The 16,296-nt window shown below is 38.1% G+C and overlaps 1 protein-coding gene across 3 annotated transcripts in view; it reads right to left on the bottom strand.

Annotated features, from left to right (window-relative positions):
- LOC106137157 (catenin delta-2) overlaps positions 1–6,420 on the bottom strand; it is a 44,182-nt gene extending 37,762 nt beyond the window's left edge. For all 3 annotated transcript variants that reach the window (XM_013337934.2, XM_060951507.1, XM_013337935.2), the window contains exons 1-2: positions 6,022–6,420; positions 872–1,030 (exon numbers count right to left, since the gene is read on the bottom strand). In XM_013337934.2, the coding sequence (XP_013193388.1) occupies positions 872–912 (41 nt within the window). In that variant the 5' untranslated portion in view covers positions 913–1,030; positions 6,022–6,420. The remainder of the gene's footprint in view (positions 1–871; positions 1,031–6,021) is intronic.
- Between the last annotated feature and the right edge of the window lie 9,876 nt (positions 6,421–16,296).

The following is a 16,296-nucleotide window of genomic DNA, read 5'->3' as shown; positions in this document are numbered from 1 at the left end:
ACGGAGAGAAAAAAAAAGACTTCTCCATCATCGAAACAAAAATAGGACCTTTAGGGGTGCTATTTCTGAATATGGTTACAGCCGAATACCGGCGAAACGAGTGATCTTCAATCAGTCTTGCACATAAATAACAGTACTAAAGTAAAAGACTAAGGGATTGACTTATAATCTTGGGATTCTTCTTTTAGGCGATGGGCTAGCAACCTGTCACTATTTGAATCTCAATTCTATCATTGAGCCAAACAGCTGAACGTGACCTTTCAGTCTTTTCAAGACTTTTGGCTCTGTCTACCCCGCAAGGGATAAAGACGTGATGATATGTATCTATGTACTAAAGTACTAAACTAAAATATAGTCGTGACAGATTCGGTTACTTCAGAATGTTCCTCAAGATTATAATAAAAATAGTACCTACATAGAAAGAAAAATTACTCTACCCTTTTGGCTGCCCGAAGTGCCACACAATTATGTTGTGTAAATGTCATGAGTAATTTACCCCTAAATCGAAATAAATCGAAACCAATCGACAAGTGGTCACGCATATAATATTTCGCCTAAAGTATCTCAATTTTAAGAAGAAGATTTTCTTCCACATCTTCACTATCATCTTGAAAACTCAGTACTCTGTTACCATTAAACGTCAGTTTCACCGATCTTAATAATTCAGAAACTAATTCAGAAAAATAAATTAACTGTCGTAAGGAAGTTTCTGAACAACTTATATCGAGTACTTATGCGATTTATATCGAGTCAATCGTCTCTTGCCATTCCGTGGGATCGAATCGGTATCTCATTTTCGTCTTCAGACATCGGCCCCAGCCCAGTCCCACTTTAACTTAATAAAGCTACAATAAAATCAATAAACACTCACCGATACAGTGTTCCCGAGTGTATTTTCTTCACGCTGTCCATTGCTGCAGTTGTGTGCTTAACATGTCTAACTTGACGGCCGGTTGCTTAATTGCCAGTTAGTGTATTAAAAAGTAATGTCATTATGAGCCGCTCTTGATAATAGGTCGATCTGGGTCACCTGGAACAAATTAAATTATTTATTTTTAATTGCCTACGACGTGGATACGTAGATGTATGGTATTGTTTTTAGTTTTACACTTAAAAATCTATTACGATATTTATTGTTATAAAGGAACCACACGGCAGCATTACTCCGCCAACATGCTACAATTCAGGCGAAGTAATGGTGCCGTGTGGTGCCTCTATCTCTTTTCCATGGATTTCGTAAAAGGCGACTAAAGGAATGGGTTCATTTGTCTTTTACCGAGATACAATGTGGGGTTCCCCAAAAACCTGATTTACCGAATCCAGAACAATTCCGTCTATCCCACTGAGTTTTCCAATGGGGAGTTTGACAAGTAGGACGATTTTGTCCTAGCAATCCTGTGGGACAAGTGACAAGTGTGTGGCCAAATCTTTTTACCCTTAAAACTAAAGACTCTGGACTATCTTACTCGAAGACCTCAGACAGATATCCATCAGGCATCATTTTAATGGAAAAGTACATTCGTTCTTCCTCAGAAAGCAAACGGCGGAATGATTCATCATCTTTTACTTGCGTTATAATATTTATGCATATTTATCTATATTCTTATTTACTTATGCATGTTTCTACTACATATGTATTTTTTATGGGCAATAAAGATAATTTGTATATATATATATGTTTGTGTAAATTTTCTTTCACTCTTAAATTGATACCGGATTGTTTATCTGTTTGCTATTTTAAGCTAGTAGCATTTAGTTCAACTATTGTACCTTTGATGCTCAATTAAGTTTTAAATAAATAAATAACAAAATCGTTATGTTATGGTCAAAATTCGCACCCCGGTTAAGATATAAGAGGTCCTTACGCCAGGAACAAGGACTAAGATGAATTAAGGCGAAGTTCTATTGCAACAACGGCTTCACTCTCACCCATCACTTTCTTCATGCAAGCTCGTCGGGTTCAGATACATTTGACCTGACCTATCAAAAACATATTCGCTTCTAAATTCATCACAGAAAATGCTGACGTGAAAATATCAAAAGAAACAATTTGGCCGAACCAACCAACCGAGATGACCCCAAAACGGCGCAAGTAAGTGTGTACCTCTTAGAATTATTACGTTGTGTAAATACCGCAGGGTTTGCTTAGTTTAAAATTTGCTCTTTCTGGGCTGTCTTCGTGTCTTTTAGTGGCTCAAACGAGACTGGAACAGGGCGAGTTTGAAAGATTCGTTATCTTTCTTATTGGTCTGGATCATGGAATTTTATTTATAACTATTTGAAATATAGTATCGTCGAGTTGGTATCCCATAACACATGCCTCGATCTTACATTGAGGTAAACTCAATCTAAAATTTTTTCCCTTTGCTTCATCTACGGTCATCACTTTTGTAATACATGCTTATACATACATACAGTCACGTCTACATCTCTCACAGGATAGCCAGAGCCAACAGTCTCGAAAAGACTGAAACCCCACTGTATGGTTTAATGATGGAATTGAGATTCAAATAGTGACAGGTTGCTAACCCATTGCTTACAAGAAGAAAATCAAGTTTATTAGCCTTTCTATTAGTCGCTCTATTACGATATCCATGGGTAAGATGTGGAGTGGTTCTATTACAAAATGCCGAGAACTACACGGCAGGTAATACACGCTCGATAATTGTAATTAATCTATCTCTTGTTAGTTCTACTTCTGAACAAAAAGGGACATTTCAACTCTGCGCATGTCCCCGCTCCTAGATGTCCCGCACAAAAAAGCAATTAGACCGACTTTGATTTCATTTGATAGCACGAAATCCGTCGCGATAACATCGAACCGCTGCGACTGGGAAAACCACTTAGCCGATTATGACTCGTAATCCAAATTACAATAGTAATCCCTTCAAATTATTTAGAGATCAGGGAATAAAATATAATAAGGACCAAAGAATTATACATATCTCGATTCGGTCGATTCTCACGGCAATCGAAAGAATCGAATTACATTTCGATGGATCGTTAGTCACTACGGAACACAATGTATTGGAACCGCGGTGCGAAAATCTCTATTCGGAATAGGCTGTTAGGCGATTTGGACCGCGGTTCGAATTGTGGAGGTGTGAAACGACTAAAGACCCATTTCGACATAATTTTTAAGGATATATAATTATGTGTAATGTGTGATTCCCGGCACCAATACAAAAAAGAATAAGAATAATCCGTCTCATTCCCATGAATGTCGTAAAGGCGACTAAGAGAAAGGCTTATAAATTTGAGATTCTTCTTTTAGGCGATGGGCTAGCAACCTGTCACTATTTGAATCTCAAATCTATCATTAAGCCAAATAGCTGAACATGGCCATTCAGTCTTTTCAAGACTGTTGGCTCTGTCTACCCCACAAGGGTACCCCGCAAAGGTATAGACGTGACCATATGTATGTATATTATTATATATTACTGCGTGCCTTTACAATTGCCAAAATAGGTAACGAACAGTGTCGGAAGTCAAATCGATAAGGATTGAAAATGATAGACCGACTTGAAAATGCTTGATACGCATATGGAGACAGGTTCAAATCCCACCTAGGCCACGTTCCAATAACTATTTTCTATTTTATAAGTTCAAATACTAACCGATGTTTTTACGATGAGGAAAACGGAAAACATCGTGATGGAACCTGCACATTCAGGCAACTGGATGGGTAACCATAGTCGATCCAATACGAGTCAGGTTCCCCTGCTATGGGTTAGTTTACAGAGGTCAGATGGGAGTCGCTTCTTGTAAACTATGACACATCCAATCCAGGATCCAAAGCCAAACACATACCCTGGTCATCTTTCCAGAGTGATGAGGATTCAACCAGTACTAAAGCCAGAGGAAATGACATTGAACCCTATGTTTGTGTAAAGATAATCTTTCAAACCAATAACATACATACATATGGTCACGTCTTTATCCCTTGCGGGGTAGACAGAGCCAACAGTCTTAAAAAGACTGAATGGCCACGTTCAGCTATTTGGCTTAATGATAGAATTGAGATTCAAATAGTGACAGGTTGCTAACCCATCCCCTAAAAAAAGAATCCCAAGTTTGTAAGCCTATCCGTTAGTCGCTTTTTACGACATCCATGGGAAAGAGATGGAGTGGTCCTATTCTTTTTTGTATTGGTGCCGGGAACCACACGGTGTGTATGTAGTAACAACTTCATCCCTTAATATAGACAAGAGCCAATAGTCACCCAAAAAGAGGCTTTTATAAAAAAAACAATATCATAATCAACAGACTAACAATGAGCAAAATAAAAATATTTACAATAACATGTTGGTAAAGAAAGGTGTTGGCTATTGTTATTTGTTTAGAAAACTGGTTATCTTCACAGGAACATTGGGGTTAATGTATTCAATAATTAACTTGAGAAAATGGAGTCAGCAATTACAATAACTTAATGATAGTGACATTAAAATCACTGTGTTTGTACAACATTTGAGTAGAAAGTATAACTCTTGCCAACTCTAGTTACTGCGGAAAAAAATTGAGAGTGTGGTGACACCCTAATGTTCAAATCATCAGTCAATCACAATATTTTGTACTCTATCTAAGTATTAGCTAAATCCATCACACTTATTTTTTTGTGCAATAAAAGTTATTCATTTATTCAATGAAAGAATGTGATGCGCTCAGCCAATTGATTTTTAACAGATTTGAGAGTAAGGCAACCTCTGACACAACATCGTCAGTGCTACAGTTTCCCTGGCACAACACATTGCCTGACAGAAGATTTTCCCACTCGAATCATTGCTCCCATTTCAATACAACAAGTATTCGAGAAATCGGAGCATCTGTAGTGGACTGATTACAGCCAGAATAAAATAACCATTTTCACAGGGTGGCACACATATAAGTCCTACCATGTACCATGCAGTTCTCTAAGTTATGTCAGTTCAAGACTTCCCTATCATCATAGGGAGAGCTGCACAGTGTGGATTAAGCTTATATTCCTTTGACGCTCACCTACCCAACACAACCGCACCTCCAAGGAGGTGATGATACAAATTGTCAGTTCAGGGTAGACAGGAGATAAACTATAGCTGCCCTATTTCATGTCATAATAAAAAGCAAAACAGCTAAAGTAGTAAGTCATGCAATAAAAATGGCAGCTGATCATTCTTATGTGGATAGATAGAGCTTCGTTGTAATTTCATTTCACAATTATCATTAAACATTAATTGTGTAATTAAAACTAGCTGCAACTTTTATAGAAAAAAATTTTAATCTTGTGAAATACATATCATTATTATCTCTTTTATTCAGGGAGGTAATTTGATAAGGTAAAAAAATATTCTAGATTCAGTGAAGAGAATAAAAAATGTCATAATGGCTAGTAAATCATAAAGCTTAGCTTAGCCAAATCTTTTCATGCCAATTTATACATATAGTCACATATCCCTTATAAGGTAGACAGAGCCGACATTCTTGAAAAATTGAATGCCAACATTCAGCGGTATGGCCTAAATGATTGATTGAGATTCAAATGGTGACAGGTCAGACAGCCCATCGCCTAACAGAAGAATCCCAAGTTTATAAGCCTTTCTCTTAATTGAAACTGTTTTTTCTTCACTATCAGATGGGCATGGAAGCTTAATGGTATACAACTCAAAATGTGATAGAGAATATGCTATAATGAGCATTAGGAACTGTAAATCTTATTAAAGAGTGTGATCTGATAATAGTCTTTATTTATTTCAAACAAATTGGATCAGCATGCTGAAAAGAATGAAATACAGCAACAAATCCTAGCTTATAATAAATAGAACTTAAATAGACTTGACATTCCCCACATCTACCTTTGATGTGGTCCTGAGGCGGTTGAGTGTAATGAATGAATAAATAGCAAGAATAACATAGAGAGAGGAACATATACTTAGCTCACAATTTGTTCTATAGCCGAATTCATTAAAAACAGAGTCATTTAGAAAACTCAAATGAAGCACTGATTTTTCGGGACGTAAATAAGTAAATAGATAACTGGGAACTCACCGAAAATGGCTACAATTTTACAAAACGCACTGTCTCGACGATCACCTCATAACGCTCACAAATTTATGGAACGTGGGATAGTTTTTTACACTAACAATTTCCCATACCAATGCACTTTCCAACAGCTTTTACTATTACGGTCCGTACTAGAGCAAGTAGTACAAACAGGCATGAAAATACTTGACGACTGACGTGCTATACGCAGGGAGCGGTCGGAATGTAATCGGTGAAGGTAAACAACAGGCAATAGAAGTCTTAAATTAACACTTGCACACAATTCGAGCACTAAATATCGTCATTTATTTTAATATTCATACACCAATTCCTTTAAGATTCACTGATAAATTATAAATTCTACGCGACAACGATGCGAAATCACTCCTCCTCCCTTCACCCGAGATAATCATAGACTAAGAGTTCTCTTTTTATTCGACTCGATGACTCCGTAGCAAAAGAAACTATCCATATAGAGGAGGAACGAAAAAATTACCACCGAATTTTAATCATTTTGAATGGAAGTGGCGCCTAAAATTTTATTCATACTAAACTTTTCACTAAACTCTATCAATAATATATTACGTACAGTCAACAGCATATCAACCTACCTAAATTCAGTGAAAATCCGTTACTTTTAACGCGTAAAATTATTTTTGTTCGATTTGATAACTGCATTCAGTTAAGAATTGTAAGTTTTAACACACTTCAAAAATATTTAAAGTTCGTCACAAAACAAACATAATTTTGACATTCGGACACTTTTAGTTCAATTTCTTTGCTCCGAATCGAACATACTTATTAGTACAGGATTGAGAAAGAAACGAATTCGTCCGACCGTTCGAAAATGGATCTTAAAGTATAGGCACATAATTATTAAATATTAACCAGCAGAGTTTTATATTTAAAGAATGTGTGCTTTATTACATTTCACTAATATCTTCTTTCAAATGGTATACTAACCTACTTTTTTGAAATGTATGAAACATGGACGTTTACAAATTTGTTTAACTATTCTCGTATCTGTGAATGTAGTATTAATAAGTTGATCAAAGGTTTCAAAGTCTAACAAATCCGAATGGATTGCATATGTTGCATAAGTTTTATATGTTAAAGTTTTACAGTGTATTGTTTTAGAGCGTATAGTTTTAGAGCATGTTTAACACAGCTAGATATAATATGTTGGTAATGTCAGAGATAATTATCTCAAATTAAATGGAGATACTATGTATGATATTATTTAAGGTAATGTTTAAAACAGATGCAACTGCCAGGTGCAACTCTAAAGACAAAAAGTGATCGTATGAAACTATTTTATTAAGGCGTATTTTTAAGACGTCTATGTGCGAAAGACGCTTCACGTGTCATTAGACCTGTCATGCTGTACGGAGCAGAGTGTTGACGAAAGCGACGGAGGAATTGCATGCAAGTGAGATGCAAATGTTAAGATGGATGTGTGGAGTGACAAGAATGGATACAAATACGTAACGAGTATATAAGAGGAAGTATGAATGTATTTTATTTTTATTAATTTTTTTAATAAGCTGGGTTGGTACGGACACATCATGAGAAGAGTGGAAGGTCATATTACTAAAAGAGCCTTAAATATGGAAGTGAAAGGTTTAAGAAATAGAGGAAGACCGAAAAAGGTTTAAGAAATAGTGAGATGGCAACTGACAGAAGTAATTGGAAGAAACTAACATACTGTGCTGACCCCACATAGAAAGTGGGAAAAGGTAATGACAAAGAAGATGTGCGAAAGACACTTCATTTAAAAAAACAATGGACAACTGACGGATTTCGAAATTTGTTGGATTATACTAACCGACATCTTAAGTCCGCCATGCGGTTTAGTTGACAGCTCGTCATTTTACGTATTTCGGCATTATCTTAATACGTCACATTATTATCTCGTCTCTTGACTTAACTAGACAACATCTACTACTGGTCTCATGCTGTATTTCGTCAATGCTCTATCTCGAGCTGTCAACTAAACCCGCGCATGCTGGCTATCGAAGAAACATTTCTCCGTGACATAATTTAGTGCATTGAAGCTAAAGCATTTTAGGCATGTTTATAATATGTATGTGTAATACCTATAATCTCTGGTTAAGCAAAATATCTTAATAATAGTGAATAAGAATCATACTACATACTAGGTGCCTACCTAGTCTAGGTAGACCAATTTATACTGATGTGTGATGTGCATCCCTATCACCTTTTTCTTGATTTTGGCACAATGTTGCATTGTCAATTTATTTGCAGCCCTCATGTTGGCTGGACTGATTACAATTGTTTCATTCTAAAGTATTTTCTCTTTGTCTTTGAAGAAGTCCCGACACCGGTTAAATTTTTTGGCCTTTATCATGTGACGAAGCACCAAAAACCAAAATATGGCGGTATAAGGCCAATAGTGGCGTGCGACACTAGCGCTATGCGCATACAACGGACTACAGTGTTTCGGGTCAGCTTTGAATCTGGTGTTGACGTGACAGTTTATAAAATGACGAGTTGAGATGAGCATCGTCAACCTCATGGTGCATATCTTTTGGAGTAAATAAACAAGGATAGCTATTTGTAATGCAGTTCACGTTGGTGCCTAACCTATACCGCATTTACGGTAAGCATGGTTTCCCTTTTCGATTGTCCATTAGCACTGTTTTGTAACTAAAATATCCCTAATAATTAACATGTATTTCGTATCTATTTTGTGATTTATAATCTATTATTTGGCATCAATTTATTTATCATTAGAAAGAAGACTGACTGGGCTCAACGCTGGTACATCTGTGTGCATTGAGAAGCATTGCAATTGTGAGTAACAACAACAATTAATTTTAAAATATTTGCTAACGGGCATTCATCAACGCACCGCTGTGCCGGCCGCAAATTCAAATTCAAAATTTTTATTAATTAATATAGGATACTTTATATCGCTTAATAATTGTCAAAACGTATGGTTTAACAACATTGGTTGACGTCTAATAAATTACTTAAAACTAAGTTTACTGCCGCTTCCAAGGCGTCAGTGCAGAAGAAGCGGTAACAAACTGCACAACAGCCGCAACAACTGCTGTGTCGTCTCGTCATCGAACGGTGACTCACTATCGCTTCAAAGCCACGCTTGCATGTACTTAGCTTAAGCCAACCTATTGATTGTGAGCAGTATTCGGCAGTTTGGCAAATGCAAATAAATAAATATAATAATAATAATAATAAAGGCGTCGGGACGTGACGACCCCATCGCCCCCTGGGTCACCTTCCCAGTGCAGTCAGTCTCCGCAGGGCAGCTTGTGGCGAGCTGTTGGGGAGTAGCGACCCCACGGACCTGAGTGCTCCCAGGGGAGGCCCCTGTTCCTCGCCTCCGATCTTCCTTCGCCAAGGTCGGAGTGGAAACCGATGAGGGACAGGACCCCTACCTCTGGCTTGCCTTAACCGGCCGGTCAGAGTGGAGTCGCGAGAGCTATACGCTCGAAGGATGGAAGTGTAAAATGTCATAACGCCGGGGGTGCCTGACTGGATCACCACGATTTCACGCCCCGCAGTCTCACCTCTCGACATCCTTAGCCACCCACGCCGATGTTGCCCCTTTGTTGCTTATCATGGTGACTGATTTGAGGGGCCCATTTAGTGAGTGGCGAGTCACCACCTGCCACATAATAGTCACGTATTCATGATTATGGCAGGTGTCCGAACTTCTCCAGCAATAGCCCAGTTTAAATCCATCCAAACGTCAACTCCATAACCCATCATTCTTTTCCTTATTTTGTAATAGCTCCACCTCCTGCCGAGACCTGTTCAGGGACATATCGTGTATTGATATGGCCGGGAACGGGTTTTGGCAGGAGAACAACATAACATCAACTTCTCCAAAGGGCCTCTACGTGTTGGATTTATATCCCCACGCAAGCCTCTCAAAAATCCGGGGTGTATAGACCCGTGAAACCCAAGAGGAGAAACATAATAATAATAATAATAAATATCTTTATTTCTTTCTCCACAAAAACAACTTAAATATAACTTAATATTATAGATAGCATGCACAATACAGCAAGAGATATGCGCTGGTTGTTGCAATGTCATCTTCACACGACAGTAATTAGTTGAGAAGGTTGAGAGGAATGAATTGTGGTCAGCACTTTCTATGCATGGGGTAAACAGTCTCTTAATACGAGCACTGAAATCCTTATATGATTCGAGTGCTTGTGTCAGGATAAACGGAGCGCACACTGAGTGGTTTAAGATTGAGAAAGACGTTAGGCAAGGATGTATTGCATCACCGTGGCTGTTTATGGATAGTTGTTTAACAGATTTAAAAGACTGAAAGTGGATTAAGGATGAATGAGTTACTCGTCAAATGTCTGCTTTATGCCGACGATCAGGTTATACTGGCGTCATCAGCGGAAGAGTTATAGGAGATGGTAAACTGCATACATGAAGCTTTGATTGAGAAAGGAATGAAAAGTGAACGTAAGTGTAATATTTTGATTGGAGGAGAAAAAGTTGAGCAAGTGAAAGAGTTTGTTTATCTAGGGCAAAGTTAACATCAGATGGCAAGTGTGATAGTGATATTGAAAGGAGAGTGAACGCGAGGAACATAGCGAATTGAGCTTTGCATGCCTTTGTGAGCAGTCAGAAACTATCCAAAAAGGCTCGACTGGCTGTGCGTAGGGGCGTGTTGGTCCCGACATTAATGTATGGGAGTGAATCATAAGAATCAATGTAACTGCCAAAATGTTATAGTAAAATACCGTAGAATTATAACCTGTGCGATTAGTCACATCAGACAAAGTGCTTTGGATAACTTTTGCCCGCCGATTCTTACACACTATGACGTACGTACGTTTTTCCGCTCCCGTACGAATTTCGATAAATCTTAGAAACAACATACATAAATCACGCCTCTTCCCCGGAGGGATAGGCTGAGACCACAACTTTCACTTGCAAGATCCCTGCATACTTCTTTCGCTTCATCCTCATTCATAACTCTCTTCATGCAAGCTCGTCAGTTTCGAGTAATCTTGACCTGACTATTTGCTAGAACGTTCGATTTGATCAAGGTACGTGTTGAAGTTGTTTTTCGTCTAGGTACGAACGTACCTTGATCAAATCGGCTTAGACTCTACACCTTGCATTCACTCTCCCCTTGTATATTTGATTAGCCAACCTGCTTTCATCCTCCCGACATGACTAAACCCTCTTCAGAGGACAAACACATGCACACCGCTGAATCGGGTGTATGATTTGAGTACACCAGAACTGCTCTGGTTTCGAATGCTAGCTATGTACACGAATAGAATATGTACACCAGAACTGCTTTGGTTTCGAATGTTGGCCTAGAATATTTATTTGATTTTGACTAGGATTTACAAAAGGTGTAAAAACAAAACATTTCCTCCTGGTCAGCCATGAATTATAGCATGCAAATTATTATAAAATTATACATAAGTCACTTAAGTCAATTAATAAATTATTAATAAAATGATGAAAATATAATGTCAATTTGTTACAATAAATAAAAAAAATTACTTCATCAGTCAATATTTGATTTCAAGGAAATAAAATAATTATGAATAAATTTAATTTTTATCTAAAATATATAGTACAATACATAGTACGTAAGCGGAGGGGGAGGGTGGAAATTGTTCGCGTCCGGTCCCTACCTGCGATACCCTACACGTGCTACCCGGGTGGTGCCAAACGAGCAGGCGGTGGTACCTGTTTCCCCACGCACTTGGGTGGAGGGCTCCTACAAGCCCTGAGGGACTAAATCACCTCAAAACAGTGACTAGACTCGCCAGCTCGCAAAGGCCAGCACGGCATTTCAAGGCCAACTAACCTACAATGAAAGAAGAAATGGCCTTCACTTCCCAGTGGTCCTGCTAGGCCTGACTACGGCAGCGGTCGGGGAGCCGGCAAGACGGAGGGTGCTAAGAATCCCTGGGAGACCGGATACGGCTGTCAAAACGTTTACCTGACTATATAATGTAAGAACTCTGTTAACCGAAGAACGGTACCAAGAACTGGAATCTGAAGTACCTACTCAAAAAAATCAGATGGGACATCATAGGCTTAAGTGAGACTAGACGACGAGGACAAAATCTCGTGAAACTTAAATCCGGTCAGTTGTTTTACTACAAAGGCTACGATGACAAGTCAGAGCATGGAGTAGGATTTCTTATTAACACCTCGATGGCGTAAAGTCTGCAAAACGTGCGAGCCTTATCACCACGTGTAATTTATGCCACTTTCCGCTTAAATAAGCCTTATTCTTTAAAAGTTGTGCAGGTGTATGCGCCAATGAAATCTTACTCCGATGTCGAAGTGGACGAGTTTTACGACGAAGTTACTCGCGCGTTAAATGAGAATTCGTGTTTTTACACCACAGTTATCGGAGACTTCAATGCTAAGTTAGGTAAAACAATTGAGAATGAAGAGTATGTGGGCAGTTTTGGACTGGGTGAGAGGAATGAAAGAGGACAGACCCTGGCAAATTAATTATGCCAAAATAACCTGTTTGCTACGAACTAACCCTAAATCTGAAGAACTAGATAAACTTTTAGAAGAACGCAGGTTGGAACTTAAGACATTAGACCAATCTAACATATCTCGCATTAACAGTTAAATAAGACACTTACTCCGCATGCTGCTAAGACAAAGGAAACGTGATCTGATTCTACAGACGTAAGAACGACATAAAGGTCTCAAAGTCTACCGCAAACAGCTCAAAAGGGGGAACGAACAAATTCGTGGACTATCAAATGTAAAAGGGGACTTAGTAACGGACGGAGATAAATTAAAAGAGATAGTAGAACAGTTTTATAGTAACCTTCACAGTTCTCAACAGCCAAAACCGAGTTCCAGCCCCACTGATACAACCTTTAGAAAAGCATTTTACAGAAGATCTTCCCGAAATCAGCCTCTATGAAATTGAGTATGCTCTTAAACTTATGAAGGCAAATAAATCTCCCGGTGACGATAAAGTCACTTACGAGAGTCTTAAATACGGAGGAAACCCCGTTTTGAAACAGCTGCAAATAATCCATACATATAATAAAACTGTAACTGTCTGTACATTGAAGATATTTAAGAAAAAAAGGTCTTATTAGGGTCAATAGAAGCCTTTAGAATTTTAGTTTTTTTTTTTAGAATTTTTGTCTGTCTGTCCGTCTGACACAGACCAGATCTGAACGAAATTCGGCACAGATATAGTTAGTAACCTGGATTAGAATTAGAATATAGGCTACTTTTTATCCTGAAATTCTATCCCAAGGGGATGAAATAGGGAGTGCAAGTTTGTATGGAACTTCGTCATTTTTGAATCGATATAAAAAGCTTTAAATAATTAATTATTATATTTATTATAATGATTAAAAAATAGCATTTTATTGATTTAATTCATTATGCTTTGTTTTTTGATTTAGTTCCCGTGGTTTAGATATTTATTTTTTGACCACCCGATACGAGATGGCGCCTCATGAGAATTTAAGAAATAACACGATTGTAGCCGCTGGCAAAATTTGAAATTAATTATAAAAAATTGTTTTTTTCATTGATTTAGTTTCGCCAGTTCTTACCGTTTCACCACATCTTTGAGAAGATTTTTTTATGTAGGTAGTTTGACGCGCCCCGCATCGGCGACGGGTGCCATGTTCCTCAAGATTAGCAGGAATAACACACATATAGTTACGTTTTACCATTGATTTGGTCTATAATAATATTATAAAGCTGAAGAGTTTGTTTGTTTGAATGCGCTAATCTCAGGAACTACTGGTTCAATTTGAAAAAAAATATTTTTGTGTTGAATAGATCATTTATCGAGGAAGGCTTTAGGCTATATAACATCACGCTAGAACTATTAGGAGCGAAGAAATAAAAGAAAATGGGAATAAAACGGGGAAAATTTTTCATCCTTGAGAGCTTCCGTTGCGTGCGTTGCAAGATACCAAAAATATATGTATAAATGAATTATTCCACTTGAAATAATCTAAAAAAAATGTTCACGACAGTATATGTCTATCTTTTAAGATTAACTCACTAGAACCGTTTTTACGGTAATCAAATTTGATCGAAATTAATGCATTATTTTTTAAGAGCTGTATCAACGTAATAATATTAATCTAAATCCAAATAAATGTATTGTTGATTAAGAGTATTTAATTGTGAACAAAATTGTCTTTGACATTACTTAATTTCAATGAACATCTTAAAAAATAAAAATAACATCGATATAAAATCCACTCGCGCCGCATGAAGTGCAAAACATTACGCTGCAAGGAAGAGAGGAGCCTACCACTTAGCTCAGATATTTTATATTTTCCGTTACAGGTAGTTAGTCTACTTTTTTGTTTGTTTTGTGAATCCCAGCTAATAATATAAATGCAAAAGTTTGTTTGTTGTCTCTTTACGCGTTATCTACTGAAGCAATATTCTTATTTAATAAGGCACTCTTTGATGGTGAGATTTCTGATCGGTGGGGCAATGCATTGGTGATATTATTGCATAAAAAGTGAGATACTACTAAGCTTACCAACTATCTTTCTTTTGAGTCACATCTACAAGCTATTCACTAAGGTGATTACTTTACGGCGAACCAATAGACTCGACTCAGTCCAACCTGTAGAGCAGGCAGGATTTAGGCAAGGCTTCTTAACCATTGATCACATTCACACTGTGCGTCAAGTGATAGAGAAATGTAACGAATACAACTGACCCTTAGTAGTAGTTCTTATTGAATACGAAAAGGCGTTTGATACAGTAGAACACTGGGCGGTAACTAACTCTCTAGAACGATGCCAAGTTGATACTAGATATATGGAAGCAATCAAGCCATATATAAATCCGCAACGATGCAGGTAAAGTTGCATGAGCTCACAAAACATGTACCAGTGAAAAGAGGTGTGAGACAGGGAGACACCATATCTCCTAAACTATTCATTTCTTGTTTGGAAGATATTTTTAAGCTTCTCGATTGGTCTTATAGAGGCATAAAAATAAATGGGAGACACCTGACACATCTACGATTGCGGACGACATTATACTCTTTGGCGAAAGCCTGGAAGATCTTAAAGCCATGGTCGAAGAACTCTATGATGTATCAGTAATGGTGGGACTAAAGAAGAATATCTTAAAAACTAAATTCATAGGCAAAGACATAGAAGCCGACCACATTACTGTAAACGGAAATGCCTTAGAGAGAGTAAACGAGTACGTATATCTCGGTCAACGGCTGAGCCTTGACAATAGCAGACAGAAGGAGGAAATAAAGCGCCGCATCAGGCTAAGATCAGGCTAGAGAGCGTTCGGTAAACTGTCTGATGTTTTCAAGGATAGCAGTATACCGATAAACCTAAAGCGAAGAGCCTTCGAACAATGTGTCCTTCCCGTAATGGTGTACGGCTCGGAAATATGAACGCTTACAAAGCAATTTCTAAGCATGCTACAAATCGCTCAGAGGGCTATGGAGCGGGCAATGCTTGGTGTGTCTATCCGGGATAAAATTAGAAACACGGAAATCCGAAGACGGACAAGGCTTACCGACATTGCTCAGGAAGTAGCCCAAAGAAAGTGGCGATGGGCGGGCCATATATGCCGCACCACAGACGACCGCTGGTGCAAAGTGGTACTGGAGTGGAAACCCAGAACTGGTCGCCGAAATGTGGGTAAACCACCTTTCAGATGGACGGACGATCTGGTCAAGATTGCTGGAAGGAGATGAATGAGAAAAGCACAAAACCGTGGAGAATGGTGTATATTACTAGCGGCCTACATCCAGCAGTGGATGAATATGGGCTGAAGAAGAAGATAAGAAGAAGAAGAAGTACGTAAGCGGTTTTTTAAACAGCAACTCGGGTATATTTATCAAAATATATCAAGAAATCCCTTTACTGCTTGCCGGAAGTCGCTTATGAATAAAGAGCAAAAATTTAAAAGCGTATAAAAATCCCACTGACTTAGATCTTTCACAAAAAGATATCGATAGATTAACAGCATGGTAACGCGTGAATGATCTGATATACAAACGAATGTCATCATTACATTCACAAGACCATTTTTTTCATTCATATTCATATATAAAATGATAAATATATACGGGGCAAATTACACAGATTGAGTCAGCCTCGAAGTAAACCCCCGGGTTCGATTCCCGGCCAGGACATGGCACCTCAATTCTTACAGACAAGCGTACTACCGCTGCGCCACAGAGGCCATCAAAAATATAATGGGAGAAATTGCAAGAAGTGAAATTTATTAGAGACCTTGATATTTGGCTGGATTTCG

This window comes from Amyelois transitella, chromosome 25 (genome assembly GCF_032362555.1).
Source record: "Amyelois transitella isolate CPQ chromosome 25, ilAmyTran1.1, whole genome shotgun sequence".
Classification (NCBI taxonomy): Eukaryota; Metazoa; Arthropoda; class Insecta; order Lepidoptera; family Pyralidae; genus Amyelois; species Amyelois transitella.
The sequence above is the reverse complement of the archived record's forward strand: the minus strand, read 5'-3'. Positions and strand labels throughout refer to the sequence as shown.